At 42.1% G+C, this 13,114-nt stretch overlaps 1 protein-coding gene across 2 annotated transcripts; it reads left to right on the top strand.

The window, feature by feature from the left end:
- Positions 1–3,492: 3,492 nt before the first annotated feature.
- On the top strand, positions 3,493–11,294 carry LOC136694067 (aldo-keto reductase family 1 member B1-like). Of its 2 annotated transcripts, none has more exons than XM_066667421.1 (11): positions 3,493–3,726; positions 5,586–5,747; positions 6,250–6,417; positions 7,877–7,993; positions 8,083–8,160; positions 8,307–8,429; positions 8,739–8,845; positions 8,955–9,036; positions 9,737–9,820; positions 9,923–10,005; positions 10,092–11,294. In XM_066667421.1, exons 2-11 carry the CDS (start codon positions 5,682–5,684, stop codon positions 10,132–10,134), a joined length of 951 nt encoding a protein of 316 aa, XP_066523518.1. In that variant the 5' UTR covers positions 3,493–3,726; positions 5,586–5,681; the 3' UTR covers positions 10,135–11,294. The 2 variants fall into 2 exon arrangements, with proteins under 2 accessions (XP_066523518.1, XP_066523519.1); XM_066667422.1 differs by lacking the exon at positions 3,493–3,726 and adding an exon at positions 4,708–5,402.
- Positions 11,295–13,114: the final 1,820 nt, after the last annotated feature.

Here is a 13,114-nt window from a genome sequence, read left to right as displayed (position 1 = left end):
AGTTGAGTCCCACCCTGGGCGACTGCCTGTGAGGAGTTTGGTGTGTTCTCCCTGTGTTCGCATGGGTTTCCTCTGGGTGCTCCGGTTTCCTCTCAAGGTCTAAAAACACATATTGGTAGGTGACTTGGCGACTCAAAAGTGTCCAGGTGTGTTCCGACCTTGGGCCCAGAGATTCCAGGAAGGCTCACTGCGATCCAGAATCAGATATGCATCTACAGACAATGAATGAATGAATGTCATCACCCTCCCATATTTCTGGCATTGTGTTTGACAGGGGGAGTCCACTTTAGATTGCTAGATTGATGTAGAGTGGAATTGGCCATGACTAATGTGTTGGGAGATATTTGTCCGAATGTCAAGCCGACTATCAAGGCAGTTGGAATCCATCTTGTATTTTCAATGAAAATATGTTAACTGTGCTCTGTTAAAAATATACTTGTTTAAAAAGATCAATACTTATATCATGCAATTATAGTAAGCCACACAGGAGGATGTAAACAATTACCAAAACACATTTTAGTAAAAGGAGTCTTTAATCTTGTGGCTCCCAAAGTGGGGGGTACAAGGGTAGCACTTGAGAAAAAGATTGGGAACCACTGTTTTAATTAAATTACCCTTCAATCCCGACCTCATGGATGTGAACTTTTAACTGTAGAAAGTATTTTGTTACAGAGCAAAGTCAGGTGATCCATCTCTGTTGGATGACCCAAGGGTCAAGGCCATCGCTGAAAAACAAAAGAAAACAACAGGACAGGTACTTATGTATGTACTTGTGTAAAAAGAGAGAGAGAGAGAGTAGGAGAAAAACAGAGCAGCAGGAGTGGAGGAGAGGAGGTACATAAATATAGAGATCATGAACAGTAAGAGCCCTGTGAAGGACTGGCGCCCCCTCCAGGGTGTATTCCCCCCTTCTGCCCAATGATTCCAGGTAGGCTCTGGACCCACCGCGACCCTGAACTGGATAAGGGTTACAGACAATGAATGAATGAATGAACAGAAAGATGAAGAAACAGAAAGAAAGGATAAAAGGGTCAGCCTCACAAATTTACATTTACAAAGAACTACAGGAATAATCTGACAATTTGTCGCCAGGTCCTAATCCGGATGCATATTGAGAGGAATGTTGCAATTATTCCCAAATCTGTCAATCCAAAGAGGATCAAAGAACATTTTCAGGACTGTGTAATATGTGTTAGTGCAGGTAAATCTTCACATTAAAGAATCATGCATGGTTCAGGTTGTGAATACTGATTGGTTTCTTTTAACACAGGTCTTTGATTTCAAGCTGAGCAAGAAAGATATGGACACACTTCTGAGCTTTAAAGGGAACTGGAGAGTGGGTGTAATGCAGTGGTGAATATACAGATACTTTGTGTAGCTTTGGTTTTTGTTAAAATGTTTCTGACACTCTTATCATTTCTTGTAGGGCAACTAAGCACAAAGACTATCCACTGAATGCAGAATACTGAGCTCCAGTGCTTGCCTACACTGTCTGAACTATTTTTGTTGTCTTACAATCAAGAGCAAGCAGCTTTTTTAAATTAATCATTCCAGAAATTCATTCATTCATTCAATCATTCATTCATGGTCTGTAACCGCTTATCCGGTTCAGGGTCGTGGTGCGTCTGGAGCCTACCTGGAATCACTGGACAAGGTGGGAACACACCCTGGAGGGCGCGCCAGTCCTTCACAGGGCGACACACACTCACATTCACTCAAACACTCACACCTATGGACACGTTCAAGTCACCAATCCACCTAGCAACATGTGTTTTTTGGACAGAGGGAGGAAACTGTAGGAAACCCACGCGGACACGGGGGAGAACTCACAAACTCCAGGTCCCTGGAGCTGTGTGACTGTGACACTTCCTGCGGTGCCGCCATGCTGCCCTCCAAAAATTCAACAATTCCTTAAAAGTTAACTGTCCCTCTGGCTGAAAAAATGCAGAGGTGGATGGGCCGTTGGGAGGAACTCTGTAAAGGTGGGAGGTGCCCTGCTGCATGCTTTATTTAGTTTCCTTTATTTTTTCGGAAATCAGTGTGGTGTGTTGTGGCAAGAAAATGTTCTAATGGCGGCTATCCTCCAGTAAGAGCTTAGCATTAGGGAAGTGCATAATGTTAAATGAGCCAACAATTCCGTACAGAGCTATGTCACCTGTGACTATAGCAGAGCTTTTCCTAAGGGGGCACTATAGAGACAGAAATGCCAAGGTTTCCTTACAGTTTAAAAATTCATTCATTTATTCATTATCTGTAAGCGCTTATCCAGTTCAGGGTCACAGTGGGTCCAGAGCCTACCTGGAATCATTGGGCACAAGGCAGTAATACATCCTGGAGGGGGCGCCAGTCCTTCACAGGGCAACACACACATTCACTCACACACTCACACCTATGGACACTTTTGAGTCACCAGTCCACCTACCAACGTGTGTTTTTGGACTGTGGGAGGACACCGGAGCACCCGGAGGAAACCCACGCAGACACAGGGAGAACACACCCTGTCGAACCCAGGAATCGAACCCACAACCTCCAAGTCACTGAAGCTGTGTACTGCGACACTTCCTACAGACTGTAGTCCAACTGTTGCTTCTGACACATTGTTAGACCACTTTCACCCTGTTCTTCAAGGACCACCACAGAGCAGGTATTTTTTGGGCGGTGGATAATTCTCCGCACTGCTGTAGCGTGTTAACATGTATTGCATAGGTCTGTGCGAATCAGACACAGCAGTGCTCCTAAAGTTTTTATACATTCTGTCCAGCCCCTGCCCACTCTATTAGACACACCTATTTCAGTGGTCCACCTTGTAGATGTAAAGTCAGTAACAGTAGTGCATCTGTTGCTGCCTGCTACATGAGCTCATCAACCATGTGAAGTCCTCTGTTTCACTCACACAATTCTAGGCCTTATGTTATTTGTTTTGGGCTTCTATAGTTTACTAAACTCTTCTTTGTCTATGATTAAACTACGCTTTGGTTTTGCCTGCTTGTTGATCATTTATGTTTGTTTATGTATGTTATGTATCCTCTAGTCCCAGATACCCATTGCTAGTGTACAGTGAGTGAGATTGACACCTTCCTTTGGCCTATTAGCCTACTTCATTATAACTACCATGAACAGAGGGAAACAAAAGTACATTTTTAACATTATATTTTTTAAAATACTATTCACCTGTACCACTAATCTAAGCACAGCTCAACATGCTCCTTAACGCAGGGGGAAAGGGAAAGCTGAGTAACCCTGTCTTTGCACACTGGAGTCCTGTGACTCATCAGCGCCTCATGCATCTGTGTAAACCTTGACACTTGTTTTTGGAGGGATAAACATATGAGAACGAAAAGGCTTCTGATTTTGCTTTATTGGTTTTACTGATGGACACTTAGATTAGGGCTTTTCACTGCCGGTCCTGGAGGGCTACAAACCAGCACAGTCACTCACACCTGTCTCGGCTTATCTGCTAATTGCCAGGTGTAGTATGGGTGTTTGATCAGAGAAAGCACTAAGACGCTGGACTGCAGCCAGGCAGAACAAGAGACAACACCCCTGACCTAGAGAGTTACTGATACAAACGTACACAAGACTAGGAAAGGGTGGCAAGAACAAATGGTTGAAACTACTTTTTGTTTTTACAGTACTGAACATTGAACACTTCACTAGCTAGAAGCCAATGCTAGGATCTAGCTCAGGTCAGCCATGTTTCTACACTCAGAAGAACAGTGGAGCAAAGTAAGGCCGCATGTAATGTTACAAGTTCAGCATGGAGCTCTATAAACGTTACCATTGTGATGGTGCCTGCTCTGGCTGGCGCTTTTGTTTCTGATGAAAAAGAGGCAAAATGATGCAGAACATTTTATCGTGTTATTTGGACCATAAAATAATAGCAGAATGTTTCCATAAGAGAAAAATCCTCAGCAGCACAGCAAAGAGTGACAGTGAACCGGCAATTTCATTTTAACTAAAACGAAAGCATTCTGGAGGTTCATGTCAACTGGAGGGGGCGCCAGTCCTTCACAGGGCAACACAGACACACACACATTCACTCACACATACAGACACTCTTGAGTCGCCAATCCACCTACCAACATGTGTTTTTGGACTGGGGGAGGAAACCGGAGCACCTGGAGGAAACCCACACAGACACAGGGAGAACACACCACACTCCTCACAGACAGTCACCCGGAGGAAACCCACGCAGACACAGGGAGAACACACCACACTCTTCACAGACAGTCACCCGGAGGAAACCCACGCAGACACAGGGAGAACACACCACACTCTTCACAGACAGTCACCCGGAGGAAACCCACGCAGACACAGGGAGAACACACCACACTCTTCACAGACAGTCACCCGGAGGAAACCCACACAGACACAGGGAGAACACACCACACTCCTCACAGACAGTCACCCAGAGCAGGAATCGAACCCACAACCTCCAGGTCCCTGGAGCTGTGTGACAGCGACACTACCTGCTGCGCCGCCCTAATTTATATCCATCCACAAAAATAGTTTTGTTGAGTCTATATATTTACACAATGTTTTAATGCTAAATAAATCTTTTGTGGATTTTTATATGGAAAAAAAAATTAATGTTTCCAATATTCATTGTTTAGGGAGTTTATAGTGGTGAATATCTGCTGCATGACATTAGGGCATGCATAAAGTGATGGTAGATGAACAAATAGTTCCAGCGCAAAGTCCCGTTGTGTTTACTATCCCTATGAAAAATATGACAATTGTCTAATTTTGGCATTTAACTGGTTAATCATTTCTCCATAGAACATAAAACCTGATTGCTTGCATTCTCCAGAGTAATGGAGTTTCATTCGATACTTCTGGGATGAGATGGATTGTTGTTGGTAATGACCTCATTGAGGATTTTGTGTCTTAATGCAATACAATCCTTTCTGGAATGTTCCAAAACCTAGTCTAAACCCTTTCCTGAAGAAATATACAAGCTACTTAATACCTTTCACAAGCCCTGATCGCCCTGGACACCACAGGTTGTCATCTCCAGAGTACTGATGGATTTCCATGAATACAGACTCACTGAACTCACCTGTTCCTCATCTCCTTGACTTAAAAGCTTCTTCCTTTGCTCAGTAATCTGTAATTGTCAGTTCATCTTCAGTTCATGGCATTTTCCCTTTAGTTAGACTCCCAATTTCCGGATGAAAGCTTCAAGACTATGGATATCTGACCCTGTTTACTTCGACCTCTTACTTTGATACTGAGCTGTGTTTTTACTTGGGACATTTCTGCTGTAAATGTAGAGTAGAGTAGAGTTGTAAAGTAGATAATAGATAGTAGATAGTTCAATCAAAGTAAACCCCACCTCGCCACCAATGCTTTGATGGGCCAGAGCTGTTCAGGCTGCACAAAGAGGACCTGCACAATCTTAGGCATGTGGTTTTAATGTTTTGGTGTATAAACTAATTGCTCTTACATAAGCCCCATGAATGCTTTCTGTGTATACATTATATAAACCACAGGAACATGTCTTTCCTGATTTGCAAACGAAAGTAGGGCTGGACTCCAGATGTGACCAATCAAATCCTGACACCGTTTTTGTTTTTTTTAATCAGAGGCTGTGTTCAGGTGCTGAGAAACGGCTGCACACTGTCAGTCCACTTTCTGTACAGTTTTAAAAGTTAAAGTTGAGAACAAAGCCTTGCTTTATCATGGCAAACTCTCTTACTCTCGGCACTGGAGCACAGATGCCCCTTGTGGGATTGGGCACATGGAAGGTAAGAGTTTATTCGTTGTTTATTCAGTTGTGCAGTGTAGCAGTAGTTTATAATTATAAATTCAACAGGATGATACGAAGAGCACAAAGCCCTTCACACTTAGATCTGTTTCCATTCTGATTTTGAACTGCAGTTCTTTGTCAATTCTTTCTATATTATATCCTCAGACATTTTTAAATCTCTGCACACAGGTTTTTCTTTTTAATAAAGCTGAGTGTGCACACTTTTTCTATTAGACATCTACCGACAACAAAGTGTCTCCTGACTTCGCAGAGAAAAAATGACTGCAGTAGAGCTCATTGTCCTTTTGTTGAAAATCGAAGGTCTTAACTGTCCTGCCTATTCGAGTTTAGTCCTTTCCGTGAAAACACTGATTAAACTCTTTAAAATGTAATCCGATACTGCAAAATGTATGTGTAATTTAAGAGCTGAATAGTGGTATGTCTGAGGACATCACTGAACCCCTGCTAATTTTAAAGTGACAATGATGTGTTGGCTGCAGTCCTCTCCAGGGCAGGTGACAGAAGCTGTAAAGGCCGCTATTCTGGCTGGTTATCGCCACGTTGATGGGGCCTCACTTTATGAGAATGAGACAGAAGTTGGGGACGGTGTCCACGCCATGATGGACCAAGGAGTGGTAAAAAGAGAAGATCTTTTTATTGTCAGCAAGGTAGGCACAGCAACATTAGCAGAAGGTACCTGTTATGTGTCAGGATTCTGCTCTGCTCCTCCTGTCCTGTTTCTTGGTTAGCTTATATCTCTTTGTACCTCTGTCTCAAGTCTTTGTCCTTAGCCACGCTCCTTCCACTCAGATGATTCTCTTGTCCTTGTCTTAGCTACACCCCTTTCCTTGGGTTATAGTCCCTTCATAAGTTGCAACTGGTTCAGAATGCTGCAGCCCGTATTATCTCTAGAACTCCATCCATTGATCACATCACCCCTGTTCTTCAACAGCTCCACTGGCTCCCTGTTAAATTTCGCATTGACTTTAAACTTATATTGCTTACTTTTAAGGCCATCCATCACCTTGCCCCACCATACCTCACAGAGCTCCTCCACATAAACAGACCCTGCCGGACTCTTAGATCCTCCTCATCCATCAGTCTCACTGTCCCTCCAGCCCGTCTGACCACCATGGGGTCTAGAGCTTTTAGCCGCACCGCCCCCGTCTTTGGAATTCCCTCCCACCGGACATTCGTAATATTGACTCCCTGGACATTTTTAAATCACGCCTCAAGACCCACCTGTTCAGGACAGCATACAGCCTTTAGCCTAGTCCTTTGATTTTATGTATCTCTTTAATTAGCCTGCTTTAATTAGCTTTGTTTATACCTGTTGTTTTGCTTTGATTTTCTTATGTACGGTGACCTTGAGAGTCTTGAAAGGCGCCAAAATAAAATGTATTATTATTATTTATTATTTCCAAAGGTGTTCCTCATTCTGTTGAGTTTTATAAGCTCTGTCCTAGGCTTATTTGGTGGCTGCCATTTGTAGTGTGTTGAGCGGTCGTATTACGTTCCATTAGTGTCCTTTAGCCTTCTCTTAGCCAGTTAGCCATGTGTCTTATTATATGTTATGTTACATTGTTGGTCGGTCTTTCAGGTTTGTTTGTTCTTTGTTCTCTTTGGTCAATGATCTGCTCCTTTGTTCTGTTACTTGGTTACTGGTCTCCTTGTGTATTGGCTTTGTCATCCTTTGTGTTTATGTTGTTAGCTTGTTATTTTTGGCATTCTTTTCATTGTTAGCATACGTAGCCTCTTTAGGTTTTTCTGGTTTTGGGTCTTTTTTTTTTTTGAGTTTTAGGTTTTATTTTCTTCTCTGCTTTTGTTTTATATCTGTCTTTTTCTTGTTATTGGTAGATTATGTCATAGTTCCCATTGTTGTGTTAAACTGTTGTATTAAGTCTTGGTATTCTGCCTGTAGCTTTGTGTCAATTTATCACTTGGTTGTAGTTAATTATTCTTGTTCCGTCTCCTCACTTTTCCCTAAATCTGTGTAAAATGTGTATTTTCAGTAACTAAAATTCAAGCTTTGGGTTTTTAATTTTACAATATGTCACTTGTTAATTCTCAATTTTTATTTAACTGACAAATACTGATAATCAAATTTTATACATTAAATTCCTTCAGCTATGGAACACCTTTCATGAGAGACATCTGGTTAGAGGAGCCTGTGAGAAGACCCTGAGTGACCTAAGGTTGGACTATCTGGATCTCTACCTGATGCATTCCCCTATGGGCTTTAAGGTTGTATTAATAACTAAATATATATAATGGGAAATATTTGCTTACCATTAAATGTGCACAAGTCCTGATTGCTATATTTGAATCTGCAGCCTGGAGATACTCTCTTCCCATTTGATGCTGATGGTCAAGCAATTCCAGATAACAGCAACTTTCTGGACACATGGGAGGTATTTAAGAGAAATTATATTTTAAAGTAACTTTACATTGTACAATGCTAATCTTAAAATAGATAAATTTTATAAAATCCACGTGCAGACAACTTTGTGAATTTTGTTGATGAAGTCATAAAATTTCCGTGATGTTTAACATGAAGGAAATGGAGAAGCTGGTGGAAGATGGACTGGTCAAAGCAATCGGGATCTCCAACTTCAACCGAGAACAGATTGAAGCCATCCTGAACAAACCAGGGCTCAAATACAAACCTGTCAACAACCAGGTACCTTCAGTACTTTTTACTGCTCCTCCTGAATTCCATACTTTACAAAACCTAAATCTTTACCTCCCAGTCTATTAAGTGAAGAACAGGCCGTGCACAGCTCTGCTTCACTCTGTGCTCAGCAGTTCTCACTTTAACCCAGAGCTAATTGGATCTAATTAGCTGATTGAGTCAGTGCATTAGACCCAATGAATTGTAGAGCCAGGTTAACTAGTGATTTTTAAATTGATAACGCATTGAAAAGTAAATAACTAAATGTGACTGAAGTGTCCAAGCCTACTAATTCTGTATATACTGTATGTTCTCCAGATTGAGTGCCATCCCTATCTGACACAGGAGAAACTGATTGGCTTCTGCCAGTCTAAGGGTATCACAGTGACTGCATACAGCCCTCTGGGATCCCCTGACAGACCATGGTTTGTAGAACTAAGGAATAATGTCCTGAACCATTTAATCCATACAGTAACCATTTATCCAATACGAACACTTCTTAAAATGAATCTTAACTATGGTCCTTTTTAACAGGGCAAAGCCAGGTGACCCCACTCTTTTGGATGACCCAAAGGTGAAGGCTATCGCTGATAAGTATAAGAAAACACCAGCACAGGTACCAACATCTCATTAGTACAACCGATTACGGCACGTACCCAATTTGATCGAATTGTCATCATGGAAAGTGTCGCAGTCACACAGCTCCAGGGATCTGGAGGTTGTGGGTTCAAGTCCTGCTCCGGGTGACTGTCTGTGACGAGTGCGGTGTGTTCTCCCTGTGTCTGCGTGGGTTTCCTCTGGGTGACTGTCTGTGACGAGTGTGGTGTGTTCTCCCTGTGTCTGTGTGGGTTTCCTCTGGTTGACTGTCTGTGACGAGTGTGGTGTGTTCTCCCTGTGTCTGCGTGGGTTACCTCCGGGTAACTGTCTGTGACGAGTGCGGTGTGTTCTCCCTGTGTCTGCGTGGGTTACCTCCGGGTGACTGTCTGTGACGAGTGTGGTGTGTTCTCCCTGTCTGTGTGGGTTTCCTCAGGGTGACTGTCTGTGAGGAGTGTGGTGTGTTCTCCCTGTGTCCGTGTGGGTTTCCTCCCACAGTCCAAACATGTTGGTAGGTGTATTGGCGACTCGTGTCCATAGGTGTGAGTGTGTCACATTGCGAAGGACCGATGCCCCCTCCAGGGTCATCACGTATGGTTGACCTATTGGTGTAGGTTTTTCGCCTCTGATACACAAGGGTAGAACATGCAGAAAAGTGAGAGTTAAAGACAGTAAGAAATAAAACCATTCACAATTTGCTAATTAGAAAACTTTGTCACCAGGTTTTAATCCGGATGCACGTTGAAAGGAATGTTGCGGTTCTTCCCAAATCTATCAATCCAGGGAGAATTAAGGAAAACATTCAGGTAATCACATCAAACAGTGTAATGTGTATTAGTGCAGATAAATCTTAGCATCAGAGGAATGTGTTTGACATCAGTCTGTTAATATTCTCCATTTTAATTCAGGTTTTTGATTTTAATCTGAGTAAGGAAGATATGGACACCCTTCTGAGCTTCAATAGGAACTGGAGGGTACTTCCATTTGAGTGGTGAGTCAATACTGGGAATGTGTATCATTTTAAGATGTTGTCATTAATTTGAAACTCACTGATTCTTCTCTCCCTTTTTATTTTAGGGCAAATAAGCACAAGGACTACCCATTAAATGCAGAATACTGAGCTCCAGTTCGTTCGCACACAGCCAGAGCCTACCTTCTTCCCTTCTGTAAACCAGGGAACAATTTGACATGGTGGTTTTGTTAAATAATCATTTCTAAAATTCCCAATTTTAGTTGTGCAAGTAAGACCAGACTGCAGAAGCACTTAAATAAATCTTTAAAGCAGGGGTGCCTACCCTTAACACTTATTTTCTCAGCCATTGTTTTTATTCCGGAGAGAAGAACTCTACATGTGTCAGAATTACTTTTTGTAAGAATGCGTGACCTTTTACTTCATTTATTATTTGTATTTCCGTTATTCTTTGAGTGGTGATCAGAAGATTGATTCCAAATTAGGTAGCAACATTAGTTAAAAGTTTTATTCTTATTTTAAGTAGAAGTGTTAGAATACATGGGACTTCTGCTGTTTGGTTTTGGCAGTGATTCATAGTTTTGACTTCAAGATTTTTGCATGAGCAATTATTTTCTTTCAAAACTAAGATGTCTAACAGTTCATACAGGATTTAAGGGTCCAGGGCCATTTTTGTCTAATGTTTTACTACGTACTGTATTTACTGATGATTAGTAAGTAATCCAGGGCCATGGACACCCTTCTGTTTAAACTGAGAATGTGTGTGTGTGTGTAACTCACAATTGCTGCTACTGGAGATGCAACATCAAATGTGACAACATAATCCCTCTGATGTCTGTTTAAAATTCTGTTCTAATCGTGGCATGAGTTTCACATGAGCAAGACAAGACCCTGTAGTAGCACCAAACAATAAAAATCCACTCCCATGTTTAATATCAGTGTGGATCGGTTATTCAAAAGTGTCTATAGGTGTGAGTGTGTAATGATCTGTGCTAGACCATGTCCAGGGTGTGTTCCTGCCTTGCCCCCAATGATTTTGATCGTCTCTGGACCCACCTCAACCTTGAAGACGATGAAGCAGTTACAGAATATGAATGAATGACAAATCAGTGAACAAAGTGTTCCAATGCCCGGTAATGTATGTTTACACATCAGACGAAGGTCAGCACGCTCAATGCCAAGCATGCCTAGTTTTGGTACACATCCCTCACTTTCAAGGTGGACTTGTCACTTGAAAAAACAAATCTTGAGCTGTGCTCTCACACTTACCAATGAGGAACACACAAACACCAAATTACGGGCACACAGCCATGTATTTCTAATAAATTGTTTTGTGATGTGTGCCAAATTGGCATTTTTAATAGGCGGGAAAACATGCTGTTTACCAGCACAGACAGTGGGCCACCAGTGCTACAGCTTTGCCAGAAGTGACTCACAGAGGGCTGTGGAGCAAAGGAACTGCATTCACTGGAAAAATGGTGTGTCATTCCAAACTTTTTGAGATGAGTTTGGTGCATGTAAACATCCAAAGTTTTCAGCCTAATGCTGTTATCCCTGAATGTCATAAGATCCAACTACAAATGTTACAGTTGGGCTTTTACAAACTAAGGTTAATGTATAACATGAATTGATGCACATTTACTGTAAGTACAGTTTTTGTTTCATAATTAAGATTGAGAATGATTGGTTTTTCAAAAGAAAATAACCTCCCTGCTTTTTTTTAATCTCTTAAATAGACCAAAAGCATCTGCACTGAGGGTGACTGAGTTCATCGACAAAAAAAAAAAAAAAAAAAAGACCTGATGTTGCACTTGGAGGAGGAAAGGCTAGACTCCAGACATGACCAATCAATTTTAATTAGAACTGCCTGTGCTCAGGAGCAGAAAAAGAACTGCTCACTGTGACTCCACTTTTTGCACAAGATCCATCCATTGTTTGTAAGCACATATCCAGTTCAGGGTCACGGTGAGTGCAGAGCCTACCTGGAATCATTGGGCACAAGGCAGGAATACACCCTGGAGGGGGCGCCAGTCCTTCACCGGGCAACACACACAGACACATTCACACCTACGGACACTTTTGAGTCGCCAATCCACCTACCAACGTGGGAGGAAACCGGAGCACCTGGAGGAAACCCACGTGGACACAAGGGAGAACACACCAACTCCTCACAGACAGTCACCCGGAGTGGGAATCAAACCCACAACCTCCAGGTCCCTGGAGCTTTGTGACTGCGACACTACCTGATGCACCACCGTGCCCCCCTATTTGCACAAGAAATCTTTAATTATGACACTATTACTCTCAGCACTGGAGCACAGTAAAACCTCTGCTGGTAGTCAAAATTAGATGGCCTTTGATGGTCAGGATGGTTGACAAACTGGACATCCAGCTGGACCAGTTGGTCAAAAAGCAGGTTTAGCTTAAAGCAGCTGAAGTGTATCTTTCACAAAGCCAGTAGGATGCGAGATTTTGTTCTGTACCTTAATCCGTGGGAATGTATGGTTTATTTTCTGCATAGCTTGCAATAACTCTTGATCACACAATGAATCTTTTGTAAACTCACCCTACAGAAATGCTGAAAGTTCATGTTCTTTAAGACTTGAAGATGCACTAATAATTATACTTTCACTCTAATGTCTCATCCAATAGTTTACCCTACAACAAACCTTTGTTTTGTGAGTTTAATTTGCACTTTTTCTCAGATTGTTAATGCACAGCATGTGTTGGTTAGAGACACAGGGGTTATAGGGGTTAGAGCAGAGTCACACTGCTACGGTATCCATCAGAACAAGCCTAAGGTTAAGTTTTGCTTTTGTGGCATTAATGTCCTAGGCACAAAACCAAAATATGCAAACATTATTTTCCAGAAAAATCTGTGCCCTATAGATCTAATACTGTATTAAATAAAGGAATGCAGACGAGGTGTGTTCACCTTTCACCTCTGAAACACACCAAAGCCTGTACGGGAAGTAAGGAGTTCACTGGAAGCTGGCCTCTACAGTGTACAAGGTCATTTCTGATGCCACTCCTAATATCCGTTATCATTACATTGCCTTCCGTTAGGACACAACAACTCAGTTTTTACTGAGCGCCTTGTGACATTCATTGATATTGAGTACCTGGACCA

Source organism: Hoplias malabaricus, chromosome 4 (assembly GCF_029633855.1).
Source record: "Hoplias malabaricus isolate fHopMal1 chromosome 4, fHopMal1.hap1, whole genome shotgun sequence".
Taxonomy (NCBI): Eukaryota; Metazoa; Chordata; class Actinopteri; order Characiformes; family Erythrinidae; genus Hoplias; species Hoplias malabaricus.
Note: the sequence above shows the minus strand (reverse complement) of the source record. Positions and strands in the feature narration are given on the sequence as shown.